The sequence below is a fragment of the Lepisosteus platostomus genome, chromosome 14 (genome assembly GCF_059453375.1).
Source record: "Lepisosteus platostomus isolate fLepPlt1 chromosome 14, fLepPlt1.hap1, whole genome shotgun sequence".
In the NCBI taxonomy this organism is placed as follows: domain Eukaryota; kingdom Metazoa; phylum Chordata; class Actinopteri; order Semionotiformes; family Lepisosteidae; genus Lepisosteus; species Lepisosteus platostomus.
In genome coordinates, this window is record NC_142624.1 from 37,831,940 (window position 1) to 37,855,423 (window position 23,484).

A 23,484-nucleotide genomic window follows, 5' to 3' on the forward strand; every position below is an offset into this window, starting at 1 on the left:
GTCTGTCAACTAAGCTGTATTCTTCTTGGTTTATTCCCTCAGTAAATGCATACTACATTCCCGGCACTCATCTGTGGAGAGCGTCACTCTGCATGGTCTGTCTGCATGGTTGTGCTCCCTCTGTGATTTAGAAAGCGCACGACCCCTCTTCAGATAGTTTCTCCACTTCTGTCCAGTCTGAACTTTAGACAGGCCTTAGTTTTTTTTGTTCCAAAATTCACATTTTTTGTGATGCACTTTCTTAGAACTTCTTGGATCTTCACATTGCCATGTGGGCTAAACCAGTGTTGAGTAATGTAAAGGTGCTGAAGTTTCTCCATTAAAAAAATCTCCAGAACGTGTTAAGTCCTTTACAGTTCCCTCAGTGTTGTGCATTTGTCTGTGTTCTGTGTCGGTACATGTGACAAAACAGGACCTCTGTGGTGTGTATGATGTCTTTACATGCGCTACAGTGAATCCTAGAGCTACAGCTTTGAAATGATTCTTGGAGCAGCTGGAGTCCTGTGCACATGGTGCCACTTATTATTCTGAAGTGAGAACGGCAGTGGTGTACTAATGATTCGCTCTTTACATACAAGCTTATACGCCGCTGGGCCCCTGTGACACTCCTCCAGCTTCACTGACAAAGTGCGGAAATGATCAGGGCACGGTCTTGGGATCTGTAGAGATCTCCTTGGGACTGATTCAAGAGAGGCATTCTGCATTGCTTCAGACCCTGCGATTGCAACACTGAAGTGAAGGCAACACTGTGCTTGATTTCAGTTAATAACAAAATACGCATATACAGTAACAGTAGTTTTGTTTTGTTTTCTGGTGTGAAGTTGGATATTTAAACTCTTGCCTTTTTGAGGCACTGAGCATTCACAGCGACTGAAGGGTATTAAAAACTGTAAATCTGAAGGTTGTTCCTGATAACATGCATACTGTATACAGTTGCAGCTGTTTGTACCAGTGAAAATAGACAAATTATGCGTCTGTATTTTAAGATACATTCTCAGATTCAAGAATTTAACTAGTGCGAGTATGATTTTGTGCCGATACACAGTGAATGTGTTCTGAACAGTTTGTGTCTGGTTTGTTGACCATGAGCGTGTCTTGGCTCATGGGCTCCGAGAGTAAGGCCTAAAAAAACGTACAGATCACATACAGGCCACTCTGTGAGCCATTACAGGCAGTAATGAGTGGATTTTCACCCGTCGTACTTCCTTCTTTTTGCGAAATGGTGAGGCGCAGTACAAATCTTGTACATTTTGTTTTATTAGCGCTACCTTCAAATGAATAGCTATGGTGTTCATGTTATTTCAGATCTCTCCATCGTGATTTTATGGTTACAATTCATATTTTCCTGCAGGAAGGTCCTGTGCTTCCTGCTTTTCCCACAGGTCTAAATGAAAGGTGGTGGAAATGCTCATACGTATTTTGATCCTCTTTGTCATTACAATTTAAAACCTGTACCTAATGGAAATCTTTCAAATTAATTAGTGGTGTCCATGCACATTTAAGGTATATTAAATCTGTTTTCCATTGACATTTCAGTATTATTGGCCAATCTGTGGTCATTATTTTCTGCCTTCCCTCCTGTAATCCAAGAGGATGAGGCACCTTTCCCTCCTGGTCTACAAGAACCCATGTAGGTCTCTCTGTTCTCACGACTGTCAGCAGACGTTTCTCTATCAGCCTGTTACCATAGGAATTTCTCTTCCCTGTCACATCTTGCACAGCGACACCAAAATGATATAACAGAAAATTGGAAAACAGGAGGATATCGCTTATTGGACCCCATCTGACCTAAGAGTAGTGGATAGAGGGATTAAGTTCCTGCTCTGGAGCCAAGAAATTATCGCAGTGAATTTCACCTGCTGCAGTGAAATGTTTTTCTTTTCCTTTGCATTTAAATTGTGTGCGTTTCACAATGTGAAACATGCAAATAAAAAGCCTGTATACAAGGTTAGAACCAAAAAACATTACGCTGAGCACAAAGGCAGAAAATGGACATTCTCGTAAATTGTAGCTACAGTACTTCCTTCTTCCTTCATGCTAACTGGTACTGTGATCAGTGAGTAATGCTTATTGTAATACTGATCCCTGATTACATAAAAAATAAATTATTCTGTACCTTGGATTTTGGTAGATCATTCATTTCATGTTTGTGGCAGAGAAGGTCCCGAATAGGCTTCTTAATTCCTCCTTGATATGAAAGCTGTGTCACTAATGACTTAACTGTATGTTCTTCTGCTTGACCTAAAGTGTAACCCATCTTCTTGTCCAGGGACAAGATAGTTGTTTGTTTTCCTCATAGGCAGTTTCACTGATGTATTGCACTGCAGACAGAGTACACAGCTTAGATGTTTTTTTCTCAGTTAACACTTAAGGGTATGTGTGAAGTTACATTTAACCTAAATGAACCTGTGGTTTTTATTTTTCACTAAGTTAAAGAGTGGTGAATCAGTTGAAAACACATGAACTATTCACCGATGGCACTACTACCGATGCAACTGCATTTCATTTTGATTGTCCTCCCCTGGGTTGTCTATATTTTAGTATTATTAGTGCTGTTTAATCTTGTAGCTCAAGGTGATATCAGTTTCAGGACAGGATTGCATTCATCTACTGAGATCTGCTATGGAACCATGATCTGGAGCACTATTATATAGTTTAAGGATTAGTAGTATCAATGTGTAATAAATCTGTGATATTTTGTTCCTGTTTTTGGTTGGCCTCTCTTTGATGGCATTGGTGTTAATCAACAGCTTTTCAGTTTCAACTGTGCCACAGGACCTGTGTGAAATACTGTGTGATCAAACACTGTATGCAATGTGTATTTGTATTTTTTGTCGTGCCTGTTGGTAAAAGTCCTATATGTGTGTTCCCTCAAACCAAATCTATCTAAAGCTGGTAATGGTAATTCTCATGTGCGTCTTTCAAAGCGCTGGAGGATGGATTTTGTGATTGACCTCTCCGATTGTCGCCCCCTTCAGGCCGAGTGCGCACCAGACGCCAGAGCTCGGGCAGCGCCGTGGGGGTGAGCACTACACCCACAGACAGCAGGGGGCGCAGCAGAGCCAAGGTGGCGTCACAGTCTCAGCGTGAGTACGCAGCCCGTCTCTTGAGCAGCACAGCGAGCACCTGCTCGTGTTACAAACATCTGGAGCTGCCTTAACCCAGAGGGCTTTACAGCTGTCAGAAGACCTCTCCGGTTTTTTCCGTTGGTGGATTTGTTTTATCATGGGAACAAGTAAAGGTTTATTCCATGCTGAAAGGAGAAGGACACGCAACGCTTTGGCTGTGGAGCCTCCTTGTGAGAAGAAAGCTCCACAGCTGAAACGTTGTTTCCTTTCTTTCCTTCCTTTTCAGCATGGAATAAACCTTTACTTGTTCCTTTATAGCCTACGCATGCTGACGCAGCTCCCTACTTGAACTTATTAAATTTCAGATCCCGTTTTTAATCAGGGCTATTTTTTCCCACTTAAAAGGCTAATTTGTCCAAACTAAAAAAACAAAACATTGCATCCCCTTAGCGGGCCCAGTTATATTCAGCATTCCAGCATGTACTGTAGAAGACTCCAGGACACATGAGCTGCAGTTTCTCTGTTGACCAGTGTATAACCAGCAGGACCTTTTAAAATAGAAATGCACTGCTAACAGAGCCTCCTGCACTCAAGTGCTGAGATTGAAGCATCCAAGTGAATGCGGCGTGCTCAGTCACATCTGAACGCAGTGCTGGGTTTTTCTTCTTTCGCTGACTGAGTTGTGTGTAACGAGCTGATTCTTGCTGTCCTCCGACTTGCTTTGCTTAAAAAGGATCCAGATCAGCTAACCCGGCTGGTGGTAAGCCTCTCTTGCTGTCCTAGGAAGTTCTTTCTCTTCCTACCTGCCCTTCTCCTTGGTAACAGAGATCGCATGGGGCTGCATGATGCATTACATTTCAGCTGCATGGTTTTGCAATCGTCAAAAGTCTAGTCAAAGCCATGTGTTCCTGCATGCTTCATCTTTTTTGTGTAGTTGGTAAGTCCCCCTGCAACACAGTTAGGTCCAGGTTTCCAGCCCCTGCATGATTGTCTTGACCCTTTTATTTTCCTGCTTTTAACGAGTTGAATTTCTGTAAATTTGGATGTTATTATTTATTGTAGGAGGTAACACTACTGTTGCAAATTGAATGTCTGTTGTTCATTTTCATTGAATTCATCACGTACAGTACTGATTGTAGAAATTCGGTTGTTTACCATGGAAATCAGTTGTGTCATTCCCAAATGTAATTGACACTTCTGACTAAACAACGAAGCTGCAAGTCAGTGCCGCAGTAAAAAAAAAATGCTGTGATAGCTGGGTCACTTCACTAGCCGAATGCGTCCGGGACTGCCCAAGCAGGACACAGAGTTGACCAAGTTGGGATCAGGCAGCCAGGGCTTTCCCAGGGCTTTCCCAGATCTGCTGGCCGAGCTCGCAGCTCTGCAGGGTCCCGAACAGTCTGTCTCATTCTCTCCTAAGAGGGTGTGAGACTGGCTGTCCAGCGAGCCCGAGCTTTAAACAATTCTGACAGTTGTCCAATACCAGCTGAGTGGGTTTGTAAAAAAAAAAAAAAAAAAAAGGCGATTCCAAATTGTTTGGGAAATTTTGCCCTACTTTTAAGAAGGACTTTAAGAAGTAAGTAATGACCTTGTAGGTGAATGAACACGCGTTAAAACCCTGCCGCGGTAAGACTCGGCGCCATCGCGTCCCAGCAAGACTGCGAGGGCCACTCCCAGCAACCCCCCCCTGCAGCCGGCCGTGACCTGGAAGTGTTCCTGGGAGCTGGTGCAGGGCAGGGAAGTCTCCGCACCGCGGCCCTGTAGCTGTCCTCTCGCGCTGACTTCCGCCTCGGCTGTCCCCGTTTCCAGCCGGCAGCCGCTCCAGCTCCCCCGGGAAGCTCCTGGGCCACGCTTACGGACGGACGGCACGGGCCGCGGCGTCCGCCACCCCCTCGGACAAGCGGAGCAAGATCCCCCGCAGCCAGGGCTGCAGCCGGGAGACCAGCCCCAGCCGGCTGGGAATAGGTAAGGACACGCGGCCGAGACCCGGAGCATCGCAGCGCAGGTGTGAGAGCCCCTCGCGTCTCCTCCTGCACAGACCTGGGCACAGGGAGGACCGCTGGTGCGACTGTTGCTGAATACAGCCTGCCTGTCCAGGACACTAGCTGTACCTCGAGGAGTGTTATCATCATAATTCCTTACACTTGCATACAGTAGCACTTTTCTGGACTCTCCCCTCAAAGTGCCTTCCAGGTAAAAGGGGACTCCCCTCCGCCACCACCGATGTGTAAGGGCCCGAGTAAGAAGAAAGTGGCTGGTGATTTGACAGTGAGGCTTCTTCCCAAGAGCAAAGCAGCGCTCTCTGTTGTTGTGGCAATCTGACACTGACGGCGTCATTTGTAAAGGGCTTTGACCATCCCAGTGCAAAAAACAAATCAAGTTTTATCTTACAGTAGAGATCTCAATAAGAGCTCCTTTAGAAGCATCATTTTTTCCTAAATTAATCATACCGGTACACAGGCAGGGCTATGAAAGGGGGGAAAAGGCAGGACTCGTTGTCCTGCAATACACCGGAGACGTGCGATGTAGTTGATGTGCTGTTTGCTTTTCTGAATTAATGTGTGCGCATATTTCAGTGATCAATGTAATTGATCACCTGTGGGACTATTAAACTGCCACCTTCCATCTCAGCTTCTCATCAGTGTGGAACCAAGTGCTGTTATCCATATCGCTGAGATCACCGTATCTGTCAGCTCATTACAAGAAATACTGTCATCACAGCATCCGGAGGACTGTGAAACACTTGCTGCGTTTTTTAATTGGGCTGCTGAGAAACCATTATAAAGGTGACTCTCTTTGCTAGATGCAGAGCTGCGTAATTATTAAGAGTTCGTTGCCTTATTTATGAAAAGCATTTTTTTGCACAAAACGAGGTCTGTAAGAGCTCCAGAGTGTGTTCAGGTGTTCTGTTGTTATTTTGACATATGGCTCAGCTATAGCACCTCTCTGAAAAATGAGTATATTTTCAGTTTACTCATTTTTGCACATTTTTTTAAGAATAGAGATCTGGCTTTTCTTAAGTTCATGATTACAAATTATTGGTACAATATTTTTAATAGTGATATTAATATAGTAATATAACTGTTTTGTTTTCCTTTCACAAGAAACTGTGTGGTAAATTGACACCTTCAAGTGAAGTTCTGCAATTCACTGGCTAATAGCTTTTTTTGTTACTGTGGTTTGTACAGTACTTTCTTTTCATAGTGAAACGCTGACTAGGCAGCTGTGTCTGTCGTATCTCCACGAGTGAAAGAGCATTCTTAAACCTTGTTCCCAAGGTTAGAAAATGGACTTTGTATTTTTTCTGAAATCCGGTGCTTTGAGGAAAGCATCATATCAATTTCTGTTAAAAGGAAACGAAAAAATCAGTTTCGGTTGTAATTACAATTACAATTCATTACGCTTCACAAAATTTCAGGTCTAGCCTTCTTGCGCGGTCCAGTGGGTTTGCTCGGTTACTAACGTCTCAGAAACGCCCCCCCCTCTGTCCACTCAGCCCTGTGTGCGATGCTGGCTTCTCTAACCCCCTAACCTGTGTTTCTAAAGCCTGGGTGTGTGAGGGAACCTGTTCACCTTGTCTGCTGCTCTTCCCCACTGCACGCTAGCACGGAGCAGCCGCATCCCTCGACCCAGCTTGAGTCAGGGGTGCAGCCGCGACACCAGTCGTGAGAGCAGTCGAGATACGAGCCCCGCTCGGGGCTTCGCTCCGCTGGGTGAGTACATGACGGCGCTGGAGCTCCACCCCCTCCCCACCTCAACCCCACCCCGTCCGCGCAGCCAATCCCAGCGGCCCTGGCTCTCGTTGCCAGGGAGACTGGTCCCGCCTTCTTTTCTGAGCTCTCCTCTCCCTCCCTCTCCCACCCCGTCTGTGCATGCACTACTTTCTTCGGCCCCTGCTCTGAAGACCGTACTGAGGAGCATCTCGGAGGAGGACGCAGCCCACCCCGTATCCAATCGCAGGGCACGGACCTCAGCAAATAGCAGACAGAGCGCTACGAAAGCAAACTTCTTAAACCAGAAAAACTTGCTTGCAGTATAAACAGTACATCTTTTAGAAATACTTGAATCATAACATGCTTCTTAAGTTTTCTTGTTTTTTTTAATGAGGTGTGGTGTGAGTTTTTCCTAATTTTTAAAACCAGGACAGCCCTTGAATGTTTCTGTGGTACAGTAGTTCTGGGGTGGTGGAAGGTGTCTTGAGTGATAGAGAGAAGGGACCTCAGGGCATTTGAAGTCAAGACCTCATCACTTTGTCTTTGACACAGCTCACAGGCACTGCAGCTTTTGCTTAAGGACAGAATGATCGTTGACCTTTACTGACTGCGTGAGCTTGCTAGTACTGAACATTTGATAAGTGTAAACTTTAAATTGTGCACACAGGATGCCTTGTGTACTTCTGTCTTTTGGACGGTAAAATCAACAACAACAGCGTCAAAGGGTGTGCAAATATGTTCTCCGAGATGTTGGGCGATTTAATTATTTTCTTTGTTTACCTAATGGTCGTTGAGAACACAGGGATTTTTTGGTGATGAAGTTTGGCTTGCATGTGCAACGCTTTAAAAACGTTTTGTACAAATGTTTTCTGTAAGCCTGCATTTTAATGTTTATCATTATTAGTCAAAAGGTACAAATTTCTTTACTGCCTTGTTGTTAGACACCTACACTTAAGGCTTTTTGCTTGAGTTTGTTCAACTCAAATTGCACAATTTGTTCCTCTCATCATACGAATTCAGGCTGAAATTAGTGAAAACTAGTTTCCACACCTCGTCTGATCTGTACCTTTAAATTAGTTTTGACGCCCCTCGCGAACACTCAATGCAGTAAATCCAGCTCTGGAGTCCGAATAAACTTGGAGTTTTCTCGATCTCGGTCATAGAAAGCAATTGAATGCCCACGCGTCTTTGAGATGTGCTGGGCGTCTTCCGAGCAGTCACCTGGGAACTGCAGAGGCCTCTGGTGCTTGTGAGCGCAGCCTTTCTTACCTGGGCAACAGGTGTGACGTCAACCAGGAAGCATGGTTGCATCATTGTGATGTTGTAGCTGTAGGTGTGTGCCAGGGACTCATGGCGTTTCTGCATGTCGCTGCATCTCGTTCCCGGTGGGCCGCCAGCCCCGAAGGGGCGGAGCGTGTGACACTAACCCCCGCGGTATTGCCCTCCGTTTCCTTGCAGCCTCCCGACGTCACTCCCGGTCCACCAGCGCCCTCTCCACGGCCGATTCTGTGGGCCCGTCAGGTGATCCGCGGCTAGCCTCTTGCATGCCCATTCATGTCCACCCCTTCACGTCACTCGTGGCTGCAGAGGCCAGGGCTGCAGCTGGCATGTGCTCCTGGTGTCTGGAGCCCCCCCCAAGCGAGAGCTTGCCCCTCACACTGCGGAGGACAGAGGCAGCAGGGAACGCGCCTCGAAAGTCCTCTTCAGCATGTGAAGGGTTAAGTTCCAGCTGGAGTCATTAACTATTTTTTTTTGTGGCTTTTTTAAACATCGCTGCTGTGATTTTGAACCGGATGGTTCATTTCGGCTACCTTCGAAGATTTTGCCTCTTTTGTTAGCATTGCTTCCTTTTGAATTTATTTTGGTACATTTTGTTTTGCTGTTTTGCATTTCTTTTTTTTTTTCAACCTCTTGCGTTCTGATTTAAAAGAATTTTGTGCTTCTAAATGGGGTTTGTTTTGCCCCTCGGCCCCTAGTCTTGTTGGTCACCAGCCTGGTGTGACTGTGATCCTCCTAGAGGTGATGCACAGTTGGCTCTATGCTGAATGGGGAGTAGTTGGTTGGGGGTCGTCTCTCGGGTTCAGACAGTGCAGCGCCCCCCTGTGGCCTTGCAGGAGGTGCTGTCAGTGAAGGACACGCCTCTTCTCCTGTCAGTACTGCACCCCGATGGGCTCAAAGTGGGCAGGTCGGAGGAGTGTGCCTGCACTTCCTCGTTTCCAAAGTCCAGTGGGTCTATAACGGTGAAAAACCAATAGACGGTTCTAATTTGAAGAGCAAAAAAAACGACAAAAGGGATTTCGTTTAGGCAAAAACCTAGTAAAATCATTTCAGTTTGTAGGATTTCTCTAGAAGCACTTAAGTACTCTGTTTCACTTTTGTAAAGAGCAAAAGTAATTTAATTTAGTGCCACTACTTTATATAATATTTATCATGTTGTCCTCATAGTTTATAAGTAGCAAATCATCTTATTTTTGTTGTTTAGGCAATGTATTGCAATATCAACTAAGATAAAGTGCCAAATGAATTACAGCAATGTAAGTTACAAATAGTGTAGCATAGCTGTTTCTTTTCGATATAAAGATGACTAATGATACAGTAAAACATGTATAAAAAATGATCTTGTATCATGTTGTCTGTGAAGAACAAATCGGTGCCAGTAGTTTTAAGTCCCACTGTCCCTTTTTGTCTAAGCTACTGTTTTGTATTGTATTTTATGCTGTTTTACAGTTGAGAGAGCTTTCAAAAATAATACATCAATCACATTACCTAAAAAGACTTAGTTTCTCTCCAGTCTGTTGAAGAAAAAGTTGTTTCATTTTTTCATTTTGTTTGTGAGACCGGATTCTGGCTTTCCCTATAAATGCTGATACATTTGTACATCGGCTACATGCATAGACACCATTGCTTTTCAGTTCCTTCAGTTTGAACATTTGCTTTCAGCTTTGAGCAGTGTTTCATCTTTCACTGTACAGTGCTTTGGTTTGTGTCACAATATACTGCAATGTACTTCCTTACAACGGCATCCATATTTTGTTCTGCCACATTCTTAGTACTTAAAGCAATGGATGATTTAACGTTTCATGAACCTGGAATTGTCAGAGAAGGAATTTGTTTCCTTGCTTTGCGTGTATGCTTCTGACCGTCTGGGTTAAACTGTAAGTAACTTACTAGTATTGCTATTAAAACAACTCTGACATGAAGCTCTAAATGTTGGTTTACTCAAGCTAATGTTCTCAGAATTTTCTGTGAGCAGTGGAGACTGTCTGTACATACTGTACCTGTATGTGTTGTTTATAGATTTTTCAAAGCTTTTATAAGTCACATTGGGAAAGGTAATGTAATTCCCAGCTTTTACCAGCTCAAAAATTTGAAAACAGTTTTGAGAAATTGTTTTTTCTAAAATGTAGTTCTTGAACTTTGATTGTGGCAAAAAAAAAAATCAGTGCGTTTAAGTTTGTGATTTTAGCTGTGCTCATCTTCATTTTATTTTTAAGCTCATTCGCTTCCCTTCTAGTTTGGCAAGGACAACGTGACGTTTCGTATTTGTTTTTATTTGCGAGGCAGAGGCTGATTGCCCCCTCTCATTCTCGGTTTGGGTTTCACTGGGTGCTTTTGCTTCCCGCCCGCTAGATCGGTTCGGACTGGCCCACCAAGCTCGTATCTCGGCTTCAGTGAATGCCATGAGGGTCCTCAACACCAGCACGGAGGTCGAGGCTGCTGTTGCCGACGCCTTGGTGAGATTCTCTGCTGGATATCGAGCCGGCTTTCTGTATTTTAGTCATGTCTGTTATTTTGGAATTGTTCCTCAGTGGCCCATCAAGTCAGGAGTTTTTGTCCTAAGCTTTCTTCTTTTATGTAGGAATTCAGTTGGTCAGCATTTTATGATCTTAGTACTTCTGGTCGAAAGAAACTGTAGATTCTAAGGGGCGATGAGCGATAGACAAATTCAGGTTCTGTAATCATTCGTCATTTTCCAAGATTGATTTCCGAGATAGAAGAAATGTTGATCTGTCCAGCACGTAACAAGAATGCTGGTGGAGGTCTCATATGTCTGCGGAAACATGGAGGTGCTATCTTAAAATCTGAAAATATTTGGTGACGCTTTATTTGAATGTTGCAGCACAAGATCTTAATAATCCCTTCATAGCTGCTCCCCAAGACGTTGTAATCACATGCATAATGCTTTACAGGGACATGAGCGACTGATACAACCTGGGCATAAGATGCCCTGACGTTTGTTTTAGCATTGCATCGTACCAAGCGCAGTTATGAAGACATTATGAAGCACCAACGTGCAGCAACTTTTCAATAAAGCATTACCAAATATTTTATTGGGGTAGTGTTCATGAAACAGTGACGTGTAAAGGCTCTTATACATACTGTAGGTCATTTAAAGTGGGTGATTCAGGACAAATATTTATTCATTTTTAAGTATAATTTGAAAATGACAAATAACCTAGTGAGTCAGTCTTGAAGAGTAATTTAACTGCACCTAGAAAGAGGGGGTGATGGATGCTCTTTTTAGAAACTGAAAAATTGGACAGTGATAAGGTACAGTAGTTATAATTCCAATTCAGTAGCTCATTTTATTAGCCTCTGATGGGACAGAACACTCCCGGTTTTCATTGGAGTCTTTGAAATCTTCATTTTTAAGTGTAAAATACCCTGTTTCCTTGTTTCTGGAGTGGGGGTGGAAGTTTTTGTTATTTTCCATACCTTTTCTGCTACAGAGTGTCAATGTTTTATGCACATTTAACAAAATTCTCTTCACTCTTCCTTCCTTAATTGTTTTAACATCCTCAGCTATTAGGAGACTCCCGGAATAAGGTAGTTGTTTATTTATATATTGTTCTTTTTGTGTTTCCATCTCACCCACTAACCACCAAAGGTCTTTCATGCATAAGAGGGTCAGACATTATAGCTAGACAGATTTCTGCAGTCAAGCACAAAAGTAATGTGGTGCTCCTCTTCCCAACACATCTTATTACAAATGACCATATTACTGTAGATCTTTCCTAGGGTGTTCACTTAATAATCAAAGACAATAATTGAGACTTTTCTCTTGAGTTTTCATGTCCCCTGTCCTTTGTGTTTTTGTGTTCTGCAGCTTGGTTTGGAATAATTTACATCTCACACTGATACTACACCCTCTTTATGCCCAGCTGTAGTCTGTCACTTGAACTTAAAAATCTTAGTTTCGGATATCGAGAAAAGTGTACAAGTTGCATACTGTAGCATACAAAAGGAAGCAAAGAAAATTAACCACGCTGTAGATCATACTGTACCTTTGTTCATGATTGACTTAATCATTTTATTTCAATATTTTAAGTGGGCATACGGTCTTGGTATCCAGTGAAAGAGCATGTTAATGTAGTCTCTATTTTTTAATGTTTAATTTTGTGCGGTAGAAGTATTTTCTACTCTTTCCAACATTTGTGTTGCATTAGTACTTGTTTCCAAAAGTCTGTTCTTCTTAGACTGTAAAATAGCTGCAAGTGTATCGCTAAGGCTAAGTTTTCAATCCAGGTTGTTTCTCAATGGCTTTTTGTGCAACATAAATGTTTTACTTTTTATCATAACGCCATTTGTTTGTTATTGTTCATTTACACAATTCCATTTAATTTTGTCTACGTCTTCTTTAAACCCGTAATTAAAATTTAAAATATGCAGCTGACCGCGAGGTCAGATTTACCCAATGAAGAACCAGTTATGTTCCCATGATGTTTTGTCCCTATTCCTCCATTTCACTGTGCTTCAAATGTTAACTTTTTCTACATGTTAATTGATCAATAATTCAGGTTTGCCAAGTGCTAGCTCTTTTAAATGAAAGTGACTGTGTTGGATTAGAAGCCTAACTTTCACCATTGTCTTATGGTCTATTTATGAGAAAGGCATTTAAATATTCAGAAAAATGTGTATGCTCCTAATTATATGTTTTAATACAAAACTATTTTGAAGGATCTGTCTGTTCTTCCACCTGCATTTCAGCCTGTTTTAATGCATACCTAGATTTAATCATTTAAACACAGTGAAGACATTTAGCCCTGCGGGGTTAGTCTTGCATTAGTAAAACATTAATAACACATTACATTTTTAATTAATTTCATTGCTGCTAATTTGCAGCATAGTTTGAATTTCAGTTTCACACAAGATTTCCTGTCCGATGTAACAGGAATAATCTGGTGTTGGTATAAATCTGCATGTTCAGTGTTTGATTTTAGCTTGAGGTGACAGTTGAGCAAGGTAGCGCTCTCAGGCCCATCCAGTTGGCTTGCTTCTGGCTGGAATATTACAGGGACAGCCAGTGTGTCTTCAGGTAGGATTGGCTGGACATCAGCTGGGTGGAGAGGCTGGGCACCGAGGAAGCCCACGCTGGCCGAAACATAGCTTTTGTCCAGAAAAAAAGCCGCAGCCAGTGAACCAAGCTGTGCGTTCGCCCCCGCCCCGTTGTGCGCTGCCGTCGACGCCTTACCCGCCCGCTCCCATCTCAGCAGAGGAAGCCAGTCCGCCGGCGGTACGAGTCTCCGGGGATCTACTCGGACGACGACGCCAACAGCGACGCCTCCAGCGCCTGCTCGGAGCGCTCCTACGGCTCCCGGAACGGAGGCGTCCCCCACTACCTGCGGCAGACGGAGGACGTGGCCGAGGTGCTGAACCGCTGCGCCAGCTCCAACTGGTCCGAGCGGAAGGAGGGCCTCGTGGGCCTGCAGAACCTGCTCAAGAGCCAGAGGACTCTGAGGTGGGCGCCCGCCCCCGGGCCGGACAAACGTTTCATCTCAGGTCTTGAGTGGGGGGGGGGGGGGTGAGCGATTTGTGGCGTTCGCGTGCCGTTTTGTCACGCTTTTTTTAAGCGAGAGTCTCTGGAATGGTAGATTACCGTCGAACTGCGGTCCTGGGCTTCTTTAACAGACACAACACTCCAAATCCTTATTCCTTATGCCATGCAATGTAAGAGCGCTTGGGGGTTATTCATTAATACAGATGGTAGCTTCACACTGCTCCTTACCTCGCATAAAAACACTGCCAGTATACAGGACGTACTGTAGCATAACAGCACTGTCCTGCCGGCGAGAGGAAATGATGGAAAAGTCCTGACTAGTGTCAGAGCAGCCAGTATTACTGACTGTACAAATGAGCACCCAAGTCTCACTGCAGTGAGCAGTGGCAACGATCCCTTTATCCAGAAAGGCGAAGTCCGGCCTCTCCCCTTACTAACTTCACTGTCCCTTTCTGAAAGGAAGAGAACACGTTTGCCATCCCAGTACAGAGATCATCACAGCTAACAAGCTTTACCTGATCTGGAAATGGCAAGTGATAATGGGCACTGATTTCAAGGCTGTGATTTCTGACTGTCTTAAGCCATACGCGGACAGGAACAAGTGTGTGTGACACAGGTGTACGATACAGTACTGCAGGATCCTTCCTGAACATGATTGCTTCACCACACAGACGCAGAGGAGCTTTCTGTCATTTGCTGGAAACAAAACAACAATTAATTCATTTGTGGTCTATATATATATGAATGTGTCAAAAATATTCACTATATCAAATAGAGCCGAATTGTTTCAGTTAACATCTGAAGCAGCGTCGTCCCTTATATCTCTCGCTCACTCCCTCAGGTATACGTTGTTTATGCAGTATTGTTCTTTCTTTCAGCCGGGTGGAACTGAAAAGACTCTGCGAGATATTCACCCGTATGTTTGCAGATCCTCACAGCAAGGTAGTTTCAGCGTTTCCTGTCTCTGAAGTGCGAATGTGCTGGTTTCCTTCTGGGAAGTGTTTAAAAACCAAAATACAAAGCCTTAAAGCTCTAACCCCATGGAGAGAGCGATGGTGCACGAGTAGTTGTGATTAATAGCTTGTTGTTTTTTATTGGAAGTTTAATATTGTGAATGTGTTTGTTAGTCTCGGACATTAACAGCAGTTGATTCTTATGTTGCACATACACAGAGGTAAATACAGCACTGTGCTGTGTGTGGTGCAAAGAAATGGCTTTTTCTGTGCTCACAATGGCCATGAGGGGGCACTGTCTCTCTGTTGATTTTTCTTATTACTGGATTTAAGATTTCCAGTGCTGATGATGTTGCTGGGAAAGGTACATTCACTATTACTAATGAAGTATTTATCTTGTTGCATGTTCTGCCTTGGTGTGGATTTTAACTTCAGAGAGTAAGTGTGTCTTTTTAATTTATTTCATATAACCCCCCAAAAAAACCAACCAAACTTTTTTTAAACGCATACAATAATTATATTGCTATTGTCTGCATAAACTAATTCTGATTATGATTATTTTCATACCTGGTGCAATTCAAGAGATTGTGTACAATAATCATTCTTCTACAATTGCCTTATTCTTGTTAGGATGCGCTTTATTTTAAAATCTGTAATAAGAAAAGAGTTTGTATTTTAATCAAGATTGCATATTTTCCTGTGTTTATCACATTAACTTAAGGATATTTTGCCTCTATTATCAAATTATTATGAATTGCCCCTGTCACCACTAGCAACTGCTTAATTTTATGTGTGTGTTTCATTTGTATCTGCCAGGTATTTAGCATGTTTTTAGAGACTCTAGTGGATTTCATCACAATACACAAGGATGATCTCCAGGACTGGCTCTTTGTGCTGCTCACTCAGCTCTTGAAGAAGATGGGTGCAGACCTGCTGGGGTCGGTCCAGGCGAAAGTTCAGAAAGCCCTGGATGTCACTAGGTCAGAGTGATGGGGGGTGTACCTCAACAGACATGTCGGCCGTTGGTTTCCTTTTCCTGTCCACTACTGTCTATTGCCCCAACACACATAGTAATAAAAAAGGTTACAAGCAAGCAGAGGCCATTTGTCTGATCTAACTCATTTGGTTTCAAGTAGCCAAAAAAGTCGGTGGATCTCATCCAGATGTTTCTCGAAAGTTAGAGATTCCCAAAATCCTTTGTTTAAAGAGGAGACTCCTGTTCTCGGTTCTGAATACTCTTCCACCAAGTTTCCTCTTGTCTCCTGGTTTGTGTTTCCGCGCTGATTCTGAACAAGACTAGTGGGTTGACTTTATCAGAGCCCTTGAGGATCCTCAATCCATCTGTTTTCTTTTGCAGGGACTCGTTTCCTTTTGATCAGCAGTTTAACATTCTGATGAGGTTTATAGTTGATCAAACACAAACCCCAAACCTCAAAGTAAGTACACTGACATTTTTGATGATTACACAAAGATGTTGCACTTAATGCCTAATAACGTTTTATTAAAAAAAAGTAAATTATACGTCAGAATATTTTGATTTTTCAAATGCAACTCTGCTGAAATTTTCCGGACAAACATGCACTAGCTGTGTTGTGTGAGAAATAATGATATTCCCAGGGTTTTTCTTAAGAGATGCTTCTCAGACGACTGCAATTGCTGAAAATGCTGAAGGCTCTAATGAAATCATTTAAACTCCTGATGTGTGACATTTTAGAATGAGTAACTTGATGTTGGGGTAAAAATAAGGATGAAAAACAAGGGGGAAAAAATCTGCTGTTGGCAATCTTTGTGCAACATTATTTCAACAAAACAGGAAAGTGAAAAGAGTCCTGTGGATTTTCTGTTAACCTGAATACCTGACACAGGGGTTTCAGTTTCAGGGGTAATGGTCTGCTCCGTGTTAGCCATTTCTCATGATGTGCATCACATGTTTTCAATCCTGTGTTAAAGGTAAAGGTAGCAATCCTGAAGTATATTGAGTCCCTGGCCAGGCAGATGGACCCCACTGACTTTGTCAACTCCAGCGAGACGCGGCTTGCCGTCTCCCGTATTATAACTTGGACAACAGAACCAAAGAGCTCAGACGTGAGAAAGGTGGGTGCCTCTCTTGAGCTTCCTGATGTGCCGTGGGGCTGGGCCTGTCGTTCTCTCGGTTCCCTTCGAGATGGCTCTGTTGAGCCTGTCTGTACAGGACTCGGCACTGTTGCAGTTATTGACACAGCTGTGGTCCCTCATAGCGAAACCGAGGGAAGGAGACCATAGCTCGGGGTCAAAACGTACTTTTTTTTGCCTTTGTTTGCAACTGCATTTACTCAACCTCTTAAATTATATTTGTGGTACGTGGTACTGTACGGGGGTCGTGCAGTTCCTGCAGATTTAGCCTTTTGTGCTGCAGTACTATATAAAAGGACGGGACCCTTCATGGCACAGAGCAACACATGGCTGCGAATCTGAACTGTTATTCTCGTAGAAGAATAAATGGAAGACAAGTGGTTAAGGAGGGACTGAAGAATTAATAGGGAAGGTGGTGGCTCTGGATTAAAAACACACTTGACTTTTAATTTGTTGAGAAAGCGGCTTGTTATTTTTGAACACTACTAGGCTACTTTGTATTTAACGTACTTTATTAGGGGTGCTGTTGAATTTCGATTAAGTGTAAACCTTTCTAGAATTAATCATCCATTCAGTGAATGAAGATGGATCCGGATCAGGCCCCAGCCAGTGCACTGTTTTGATGAGTCCTACAGCAAAAATACTTATAGGAATTATATGCGATACACTGACAAAACAATTTAGGAACTTGCTGGTCTTGTAATGCCCATAGAAGCATTTTCTTCCACAGTCTTTTGTCTTTTTGTTATACCTTGTGTGTCGTGTCAGTCAGCATCACTTCATTTTTGTTAGTTGACAAAACAGATAAGGGTGAGCTCAGTGTTGTTTTTTAAATTATTTTTGCACTACAAAAAGTACTTTGAAATGTAAATAAATATGAGGTTCTGAGAAGGTCGGATATTGTAACAAAATCTCATTTCCAAGTAGAACAAGCTGTTCCCTAAAGGCAAGTCGTGTGCAGGGTTCAACTGGTCATGGCGCCTGCAGCTCCACGCGCCAGGCGTGTGTGCGTGGGGATCCACACACATCACCGAGAGCTGCAGTCTGACTCCATGGCACTGCAGGGAGGCCTTCCTGGAGCAGAACACAGGGGTTTCTGCTCTCCGAAGAAAGCGAGCACAGGATTCACTTTACTCAGGCTTTTCCTAGTTATCCTCAGATTCAGAGATGAATTAACAACAGTCGTGATTTCCATTATTGTTCTGGGCCAGTAAGTAGCTCAGCTAGCTGGGTTAATAATCCCTTGCCCTCTGTTCTCTTGTGGAGGTCACAGATCTGGTGGTGAAGCGGGCCAGCAGTGTCAGACTGCGAGGGTTATGCTAGTTGTTTTACTGCAGGCTCTTTAATGATCTGCTCTCAGATAAGGTAGAAATGAGTAACGGCTGCTTTTCAGGCATTCGGCTCCAGGCTTTCGCAGGCACCGACCTAGTAAATGAAATTGAGCCAGTGGGTGTAATCGAATGCCCTCTCCGTGCATCACCCCTTCCCCGCCTCTGCCGAGACGGTGTAGAACGTGCAGCGGGGCTCAGGCATTGCGGCGAGAGGTGGATGAAGAGGGGCGACGGGGAAGAGGAAGGTGGATCTCCGTTTCTCGTCCCCTTAACCCTCCTGTTCTGCCTGTCAAACCCAGACGCTTCACAACTGGGCGACTGAGGAGTGGCCAGCCAGGCCCAGTACCACACCTTCATTACCTGGTGAGGGGAACCTGGAGGAGAGGTGCAAGCAGGTAGAGCCCACCAAAGACTGTGGGGTCCCCTATAACCTCTGGATGAGCACCCCTCCTGAAGCGTGGCCTTTCTCCATAACCCAGCTTTGCCTGGCAGCTTGGAATTGATCACGTGTGAATGCATTAATATCCTCGCTCCTTGTTTTTCTAAGAGTTGTAACATGGGGGTGGGGGGCGGTGGGGGGAGGGCTCTCCATACCGAATTTGACGTTCCCAAAACGGCGAGGAGACAGGCTTGCTCATTTCTCAGACCGGGATACGTCAGCAGGTAATTTTGACCCTGTTGTGTCCATGCGGTGACTTTTGGGAGGGCTTGGCCTCTAAAATAAAAAGGGAATGAAAAAGTGAAGACTAAAAAAAAAAGTTTTTCCTCTGCCACTGTTGCGTTAACGCACTTCACTCTTCATTAAAGCTTGTGACAGTAACCTGCATGCGTGTTTACCATTGGTCCGTTTGATAGACAAAGCGTGTTTTGTTGTCTTAACTCTCAACCAGGCAAAGCTGAGTCTGTTGATCTCGCTCTAGAAGAAGCTTGGCAGTGACTTAAGGAAGCAGTAGCAGCTGTATCTAATTACAGTATCACTGTGCATCTTACCCTTAAATGAGGAAAGGCAAATCATTTGGCCCACACGTAGACAATAGGGTAGACAATTAGTTCTGACGCACTAAGATTGTAAATTTTAGCATAATTATTGGGTAATCTACCTGTTGTGTGTATTCTTGCATGAACCCTGATTATTTCAGCTTTGGTGTAGTGAAAGGCAAACCAGATAACACTCTTTTAAAATACTTCTAGTACACCTGGAAACTCTGCAACTTTAATGTTGGGCATGCTGCAACACAGAGAAATATGTTCTTTTCTTAGTTTAGATAATTATGTTTTAATGTTCTTCCTGCTATTGGCACCGGATGGAATATTCTAGAAATGTATTTGTGTACAGTATATGTATGAATCGGGTCGATCTGAGCCACTGAAAACATTGTTTTTACCAGGAGCTGAGCACAGCAGACTCTCTTTGCTTGTGTTTGTTACTAAAAGCCTTTGCCCACTTAACCTGATTTACTGTGATTATTTTGTGTCGGCTACTAGCTACTATGGTTTTGTAGCTAGTACAACATTCCAAGAGGTTTACTTCCAGGACTGGGATTCTTTTAGGAAGGTCCCTTAACCTACAGGTGGATTTCTGTAGCCAGAAGAGCCTTCATGAATGACTAGAATATTTCATGTAACGTCATTTTGTTCCTGGTGCTGAGCCATACAGGTTAGTGCAGATAAGTGTCCCTCTGGTCCTGTTTTGGTGGTGTTTCTCTGCACTGCTGTGTCTGAGCCCTGATCTCTGCATGTGTTCTGTGTTCCCCAGGCCGCCCAAGTGGTCCTGATTTCTCTGTTTGAGTTGAACACCCCGGAGTTCACCATGCTGCTGGGTGCCTTGCCGAAAACATTCCAGGACGGGGCAACCAAACTCCTGCACAGCCACTTGAAGAACTCCAGTAACACCAGTGTAGTAAGTGTACACAAGACTCCTTTGAAAGAGCCATTATGCAGTTGCACTGCTTTGCTCTTCAGTGTACTATCGGGTCATGCAGTCATTTGCAACTTCTTAGAAAAAAAAAACAAACCCACACAACAGTTCTGTGGTCGTGTTAAATCTTCTCCACAGCAATATCTTGTCAATAGTACCGCTATAATGTCCTCACTGTGTGGTAGTGCCCTGTTAATCCTGTATTTAGAGACATACTACAGAAATATGCAAAACAATGGTTTAGTGGTATTTGCTTTGCAAATGCGTGATTGTTTTGTAAGTGAACCCTGATATACCGGAAGACTTTTTGCTCAGATTTCCATCTGCTGTGCAGGGAAGTCTTGCCGTCGTGCCGTCAATGAGCGTTAATAATTAACGAGGTGGACGTGTTCCCTTCTGCTGTGTACAGGGCTCTCCCAGCAACACCATCGGGCGCACCCCGCCTCGGCACGCCAGCAGTCGCACCAGCCCCCTCACGTCGCCCACCAACTGCTCTCACGGGGGCCTGTCGCCCAGGTACCGTGCCCTTCGCCGCGGCCTGGCCGCGCAGCCGCATGTCAAGCGAACGGCGAGTCACGGCGGAGGGAAATGGAAGTTAAAACGCTTCAGCGAGATTGCATTGACACAGCGCGTGTTCGCGCAATCCACAGATCATGTTAAGATTATAGATTGTACAATTCTAAAAGCTTTGCAAAAACCTTATCATGAAATGTGGACACAGCAATCGCGTTTCGTGCGTTCTACTGATTTCCCTTTTTTAGCATGTTTTATGGGGTCTTGTCCTGTTCTGTGTAATGCAACTGGCCTTTGTAGGGAATTTAAGTACTTTGGAAAGACTGCTTGCTTGTGATAGAAACTGGTAAACAAAATGGAATACTCCACTAGGACACTGGCTCACCCTTCAGTGTTTTGGGGACTGTAAGTGTTGCCTTTTAAGATTTGACCTGGAGCAGTTTCCTACCATGGTGGTGATGAGTTGAAATAATAATGATAAACGGCATCATTGGCATTCTTTTAAAAATAAAAAAACACAGCGTGCAGTACTATGAATTAAAAGTACTGTGTGAGAAAATAATGCAAATTATGAATCTGTCTGTAAGGCAGAATGTATTCTTTTAGTTCTTGCTTGAAATCTCTTCAAATTGCTGTAAAGCACCTGTGTAGAAAACAATGCTTTGTGTAACATACTGATGCTTTTATACCTCAAGCCGGGCTCCATGACCCGAAATACAGACGGTAACCTCTAGATTAATATCGAAAGGGCTGGCTGCTTGTTAGAAACAGAACAAAAATAGAAGGTGGGATATTTAGCAATAAACAGAACATTCCGTATTTGTTTATCTGTTTCTGTTAACTCCTTCTAGTGATCTCTAATAGCTGCATGCCCCTAACAAGCCACTCAGACTATAGTTTCTTTTTCTCTTTTTCTCCTCTCTCTGTTTCTCTTCTTCCTCTGCTTTCTTCTCCGTTCCGTCCCCCCCCCCCCGTCCCCTTTCTCCCCTTCTCTTGTCCCCTCTCTTCCCGGCCGCTCTGTGGCTACAGTCGGTTTTGGGGTTGGAGTGCCGATGGGCTGTCAAAGCACCCCCCTCCCCCTGCTCAGCCTCACTCCATCCCCACTGCTCCCTCCCACAAGGCCTTCAGGCGCTCTTACTCTCCCAGGTAACACGCTGCTGCTAGCCGCCAGCTGGGGCGTCACAGTAGGGCAGAGAGGGGGGCGACAGCGAGCAGGGGCAAGGGCCCCCCTCCCAGGGAATGCCCCCGGAGACGGAGGTTTCTCCATGTCCGGTTCGCGTGCTTCCTTCGTGGTAGCATTCTTGAGAATGAACCTTCCAAACAGTGCAGCAGTTGGCGTGCGCACCTCTGGCTTCACAGAGAGACTAAAGACATTCTCTTAAAAAAAAAAAACCCTGCGCTTTCTGGGAGGGAAAGCCCTGCCACTTTCTGTCTGTCGGCGGCTGTGATGCGTCTCTGAAGCCTGTCTTGGCAGAAACAGCAACGGGACCCCTCTGGCACTGATCGGGAGCTGATTTGTCATCTTTTTTTCCTCTAGTGTCTGCTGTTCAGTCTGTTTTCACTTAATGGGAAAAATCAAACATGTACTGTGACGCCCCTTCTGGAGTATGCTTCTCCCGTGCATCATCTTTTCTTTGTGGAGATTTTTAAATACAGCTTATTTCCTCTTGCATGCATTATGAGTGGCTTAACTTGGCATATATTTCATCTTTTTGTCTGTGCGTTTTTTCCACAACTATGTTGTTGCATTTCAGGACGAGCTTTGCCTTCTGATCTTGTTCCAGTAAAGACCTTTTAGCTCCATAGGTCTGTTTAGGACATGTAGGCTTCCTGTTTGTGTCATACCTGTGCCAGTTGGGTTATTGGAGATTTAGTTACAGGGAAATAAAGCAGTGTTAAAGGAGTAAAAATATCAAAGGGCTATAAGGACTTGGTAAGGAAAATTCTTCTCAAGTCGTCTGTGAAAACCTGAATATCCAGTTCAGCATAGATAGTGCAGATAAGTGTTTGTTTCACCTACAAGCCACAGACAGCCTGGACATGTTTTCAGTTAAAGATTTCTAGCTTTGCTCCTCTACTTACAGTACCTCGTAACCTGCCACGCACAGTGAAGGGTTTCAGTTCAATAATGTACTCCGTAGAATTAATCCACTGCGTTTCGATTTTCTTAACATGCTCACAGACACAGAAAACCAAACATTTAAGATTGCACCAATGCACATTTCTTAAGGCAAAATAGATCATTTATTTAATTTGCTCATCTGTCTTCGTAAAAAAAAAAAATACTTTTCATGCTAACATAGACCCCATATTATTTGCAATGAGATACCTGTTCTTTTACAAGATCTGAGAAAGAAACCTCCCATTGCATTCCAGTCTGTTTGTACTGGAAGGGAACAGTCTGTAGGACTAGGGCAGACTCATGTAATGGGGCAAAGACTCACTTTGCGTCAGAGAAAAGTATGCATGCAATTTATTGTTGAAGAGCAGATCTGACAGGTTGTAAAGTGCTTCTCATGGGTTTTTTTTCAAGCATGCTGGACTATGACACAGAGAACATGAACTCCGATGAAATCTACAGCTCCCTGCGTGGGGTCACAGAGGCCATCCAGAGTTTCAGCTACCGGAGCCAGGAGGACCTGAACGAACCCATCAAGCGTGAGGGCAAGAGGGACGATGGGGTGAGTACTCCGAGCTGCCCTATGATAGGGATAAGGGCATTGTGTTACCAGCTGGTAGCCTCTCAGAAGCTGATGAAGGCCGGGCCTAGTCAGACCTGGGACAGGAGATCTTCCATGGAAAACTCGGATGCTACTGTAAGTGATGTTGGTAGACCAGTAGGTGACATTTTTCCCCATTGACCCAGAACGTCCAAGCCGGTGCCCCAGTACGGTGAGCAGGGGTAAGGAGCTGAAAAGAGTGTTGTCCTTTGGGTGAATTGTTAAACTAAATACTTACTCTGGTACGGTTACAGTTTACTCTGGTAAACTTAGTACTTAAACTTTAAAGACGCAGGGCACTGCTCTAAAGGGTAGGGTTGTTCACCCTAGTCTCTTAGCTGCATTCCACACTAGATTCGTACAGTTTAACCTCGCTAA

At 44.0% G+C, this 23,484-nt stretch overlaps 1 protein-coding gene across 37 annotated transcripts in view; it reads left to right on the plus strand.

The window, feature by feature from the left end:
- Window positions 1-23,484, plus strand: part of clasp1a (cytoplasmic linker associated protein 1a) — a 98,650-nt gene that overhangs the window by 62,371 nt on the left and 12,795 nt on the right. For 7 of the 37 annotated variants that reach the window (XM_088606140.1, XM_088606141.1, XM_088606148.1 and 4 more), the window contains 17 exons: window positions 2,979-3,086; window positions 3,802-3,828; window positions 4,878-5,033; window positions 6,674-6,781; window positions 8,240-8,302; window positions 10,412-10,515; window positions 11,585-11,608; window positions 13,273-13,520; window positions 14,438-14,504; window positions 15,329-15,492; window positions 15,870-15,948; window positions 16,463-16,606; window positions 18,255-18,350; window positions 19,712-19,855; window positions 20,283-20,389; window positions 21,416-21,532; window positions 22,920-23,067. In XM_088606140.1, the coding sequence (XP_088462266.1) occupies window positions 2,979-3,086; window positions 3,802-3,828; window positions 4,878-5,033; window positions 6,674-6,781; window positions 8,240-8,302; window positions 10,412-10,515; window positions 11,585-11,608; window positions 13,273-13,520; window positions 14,438-14,504; window positions 15,329-15,492; window positions 15,870-15,948; window positions 16,463-16,606; window positions 18,255-18,350; window positions 19,712-19,855; window positions 20,283-20,389; window positions 21,416-21,532; window positions 22,920-23,067 (1,904 nt within the window). The remainder of the gene's footprint in view (window positions 1-2,978; window positions 3,087-3,801; window positions 3,829-4,877; window positions 5,034-6,673; window positions 6,782-8,239; window positions 8,303-10,411; window positions 10,516-11,584; window positions 11,609-13,272; window positions 13,521-14,437; window positions 14,505-15,328; window positions 15,493-15,869; window positions 15,949-16,462; window positions 16,607-18,254; window positions 18,351-19,711; window positions 19,856-20,282; window positions 20,390-21,415; window positions 21,533-22,919; window positions 23,068-23,484) is intronic. The other 30 variants (XM_088606142.1, XM_088606171.1, XM_088606156.1 and 27 more) reach the window with 19 other exon arrangements.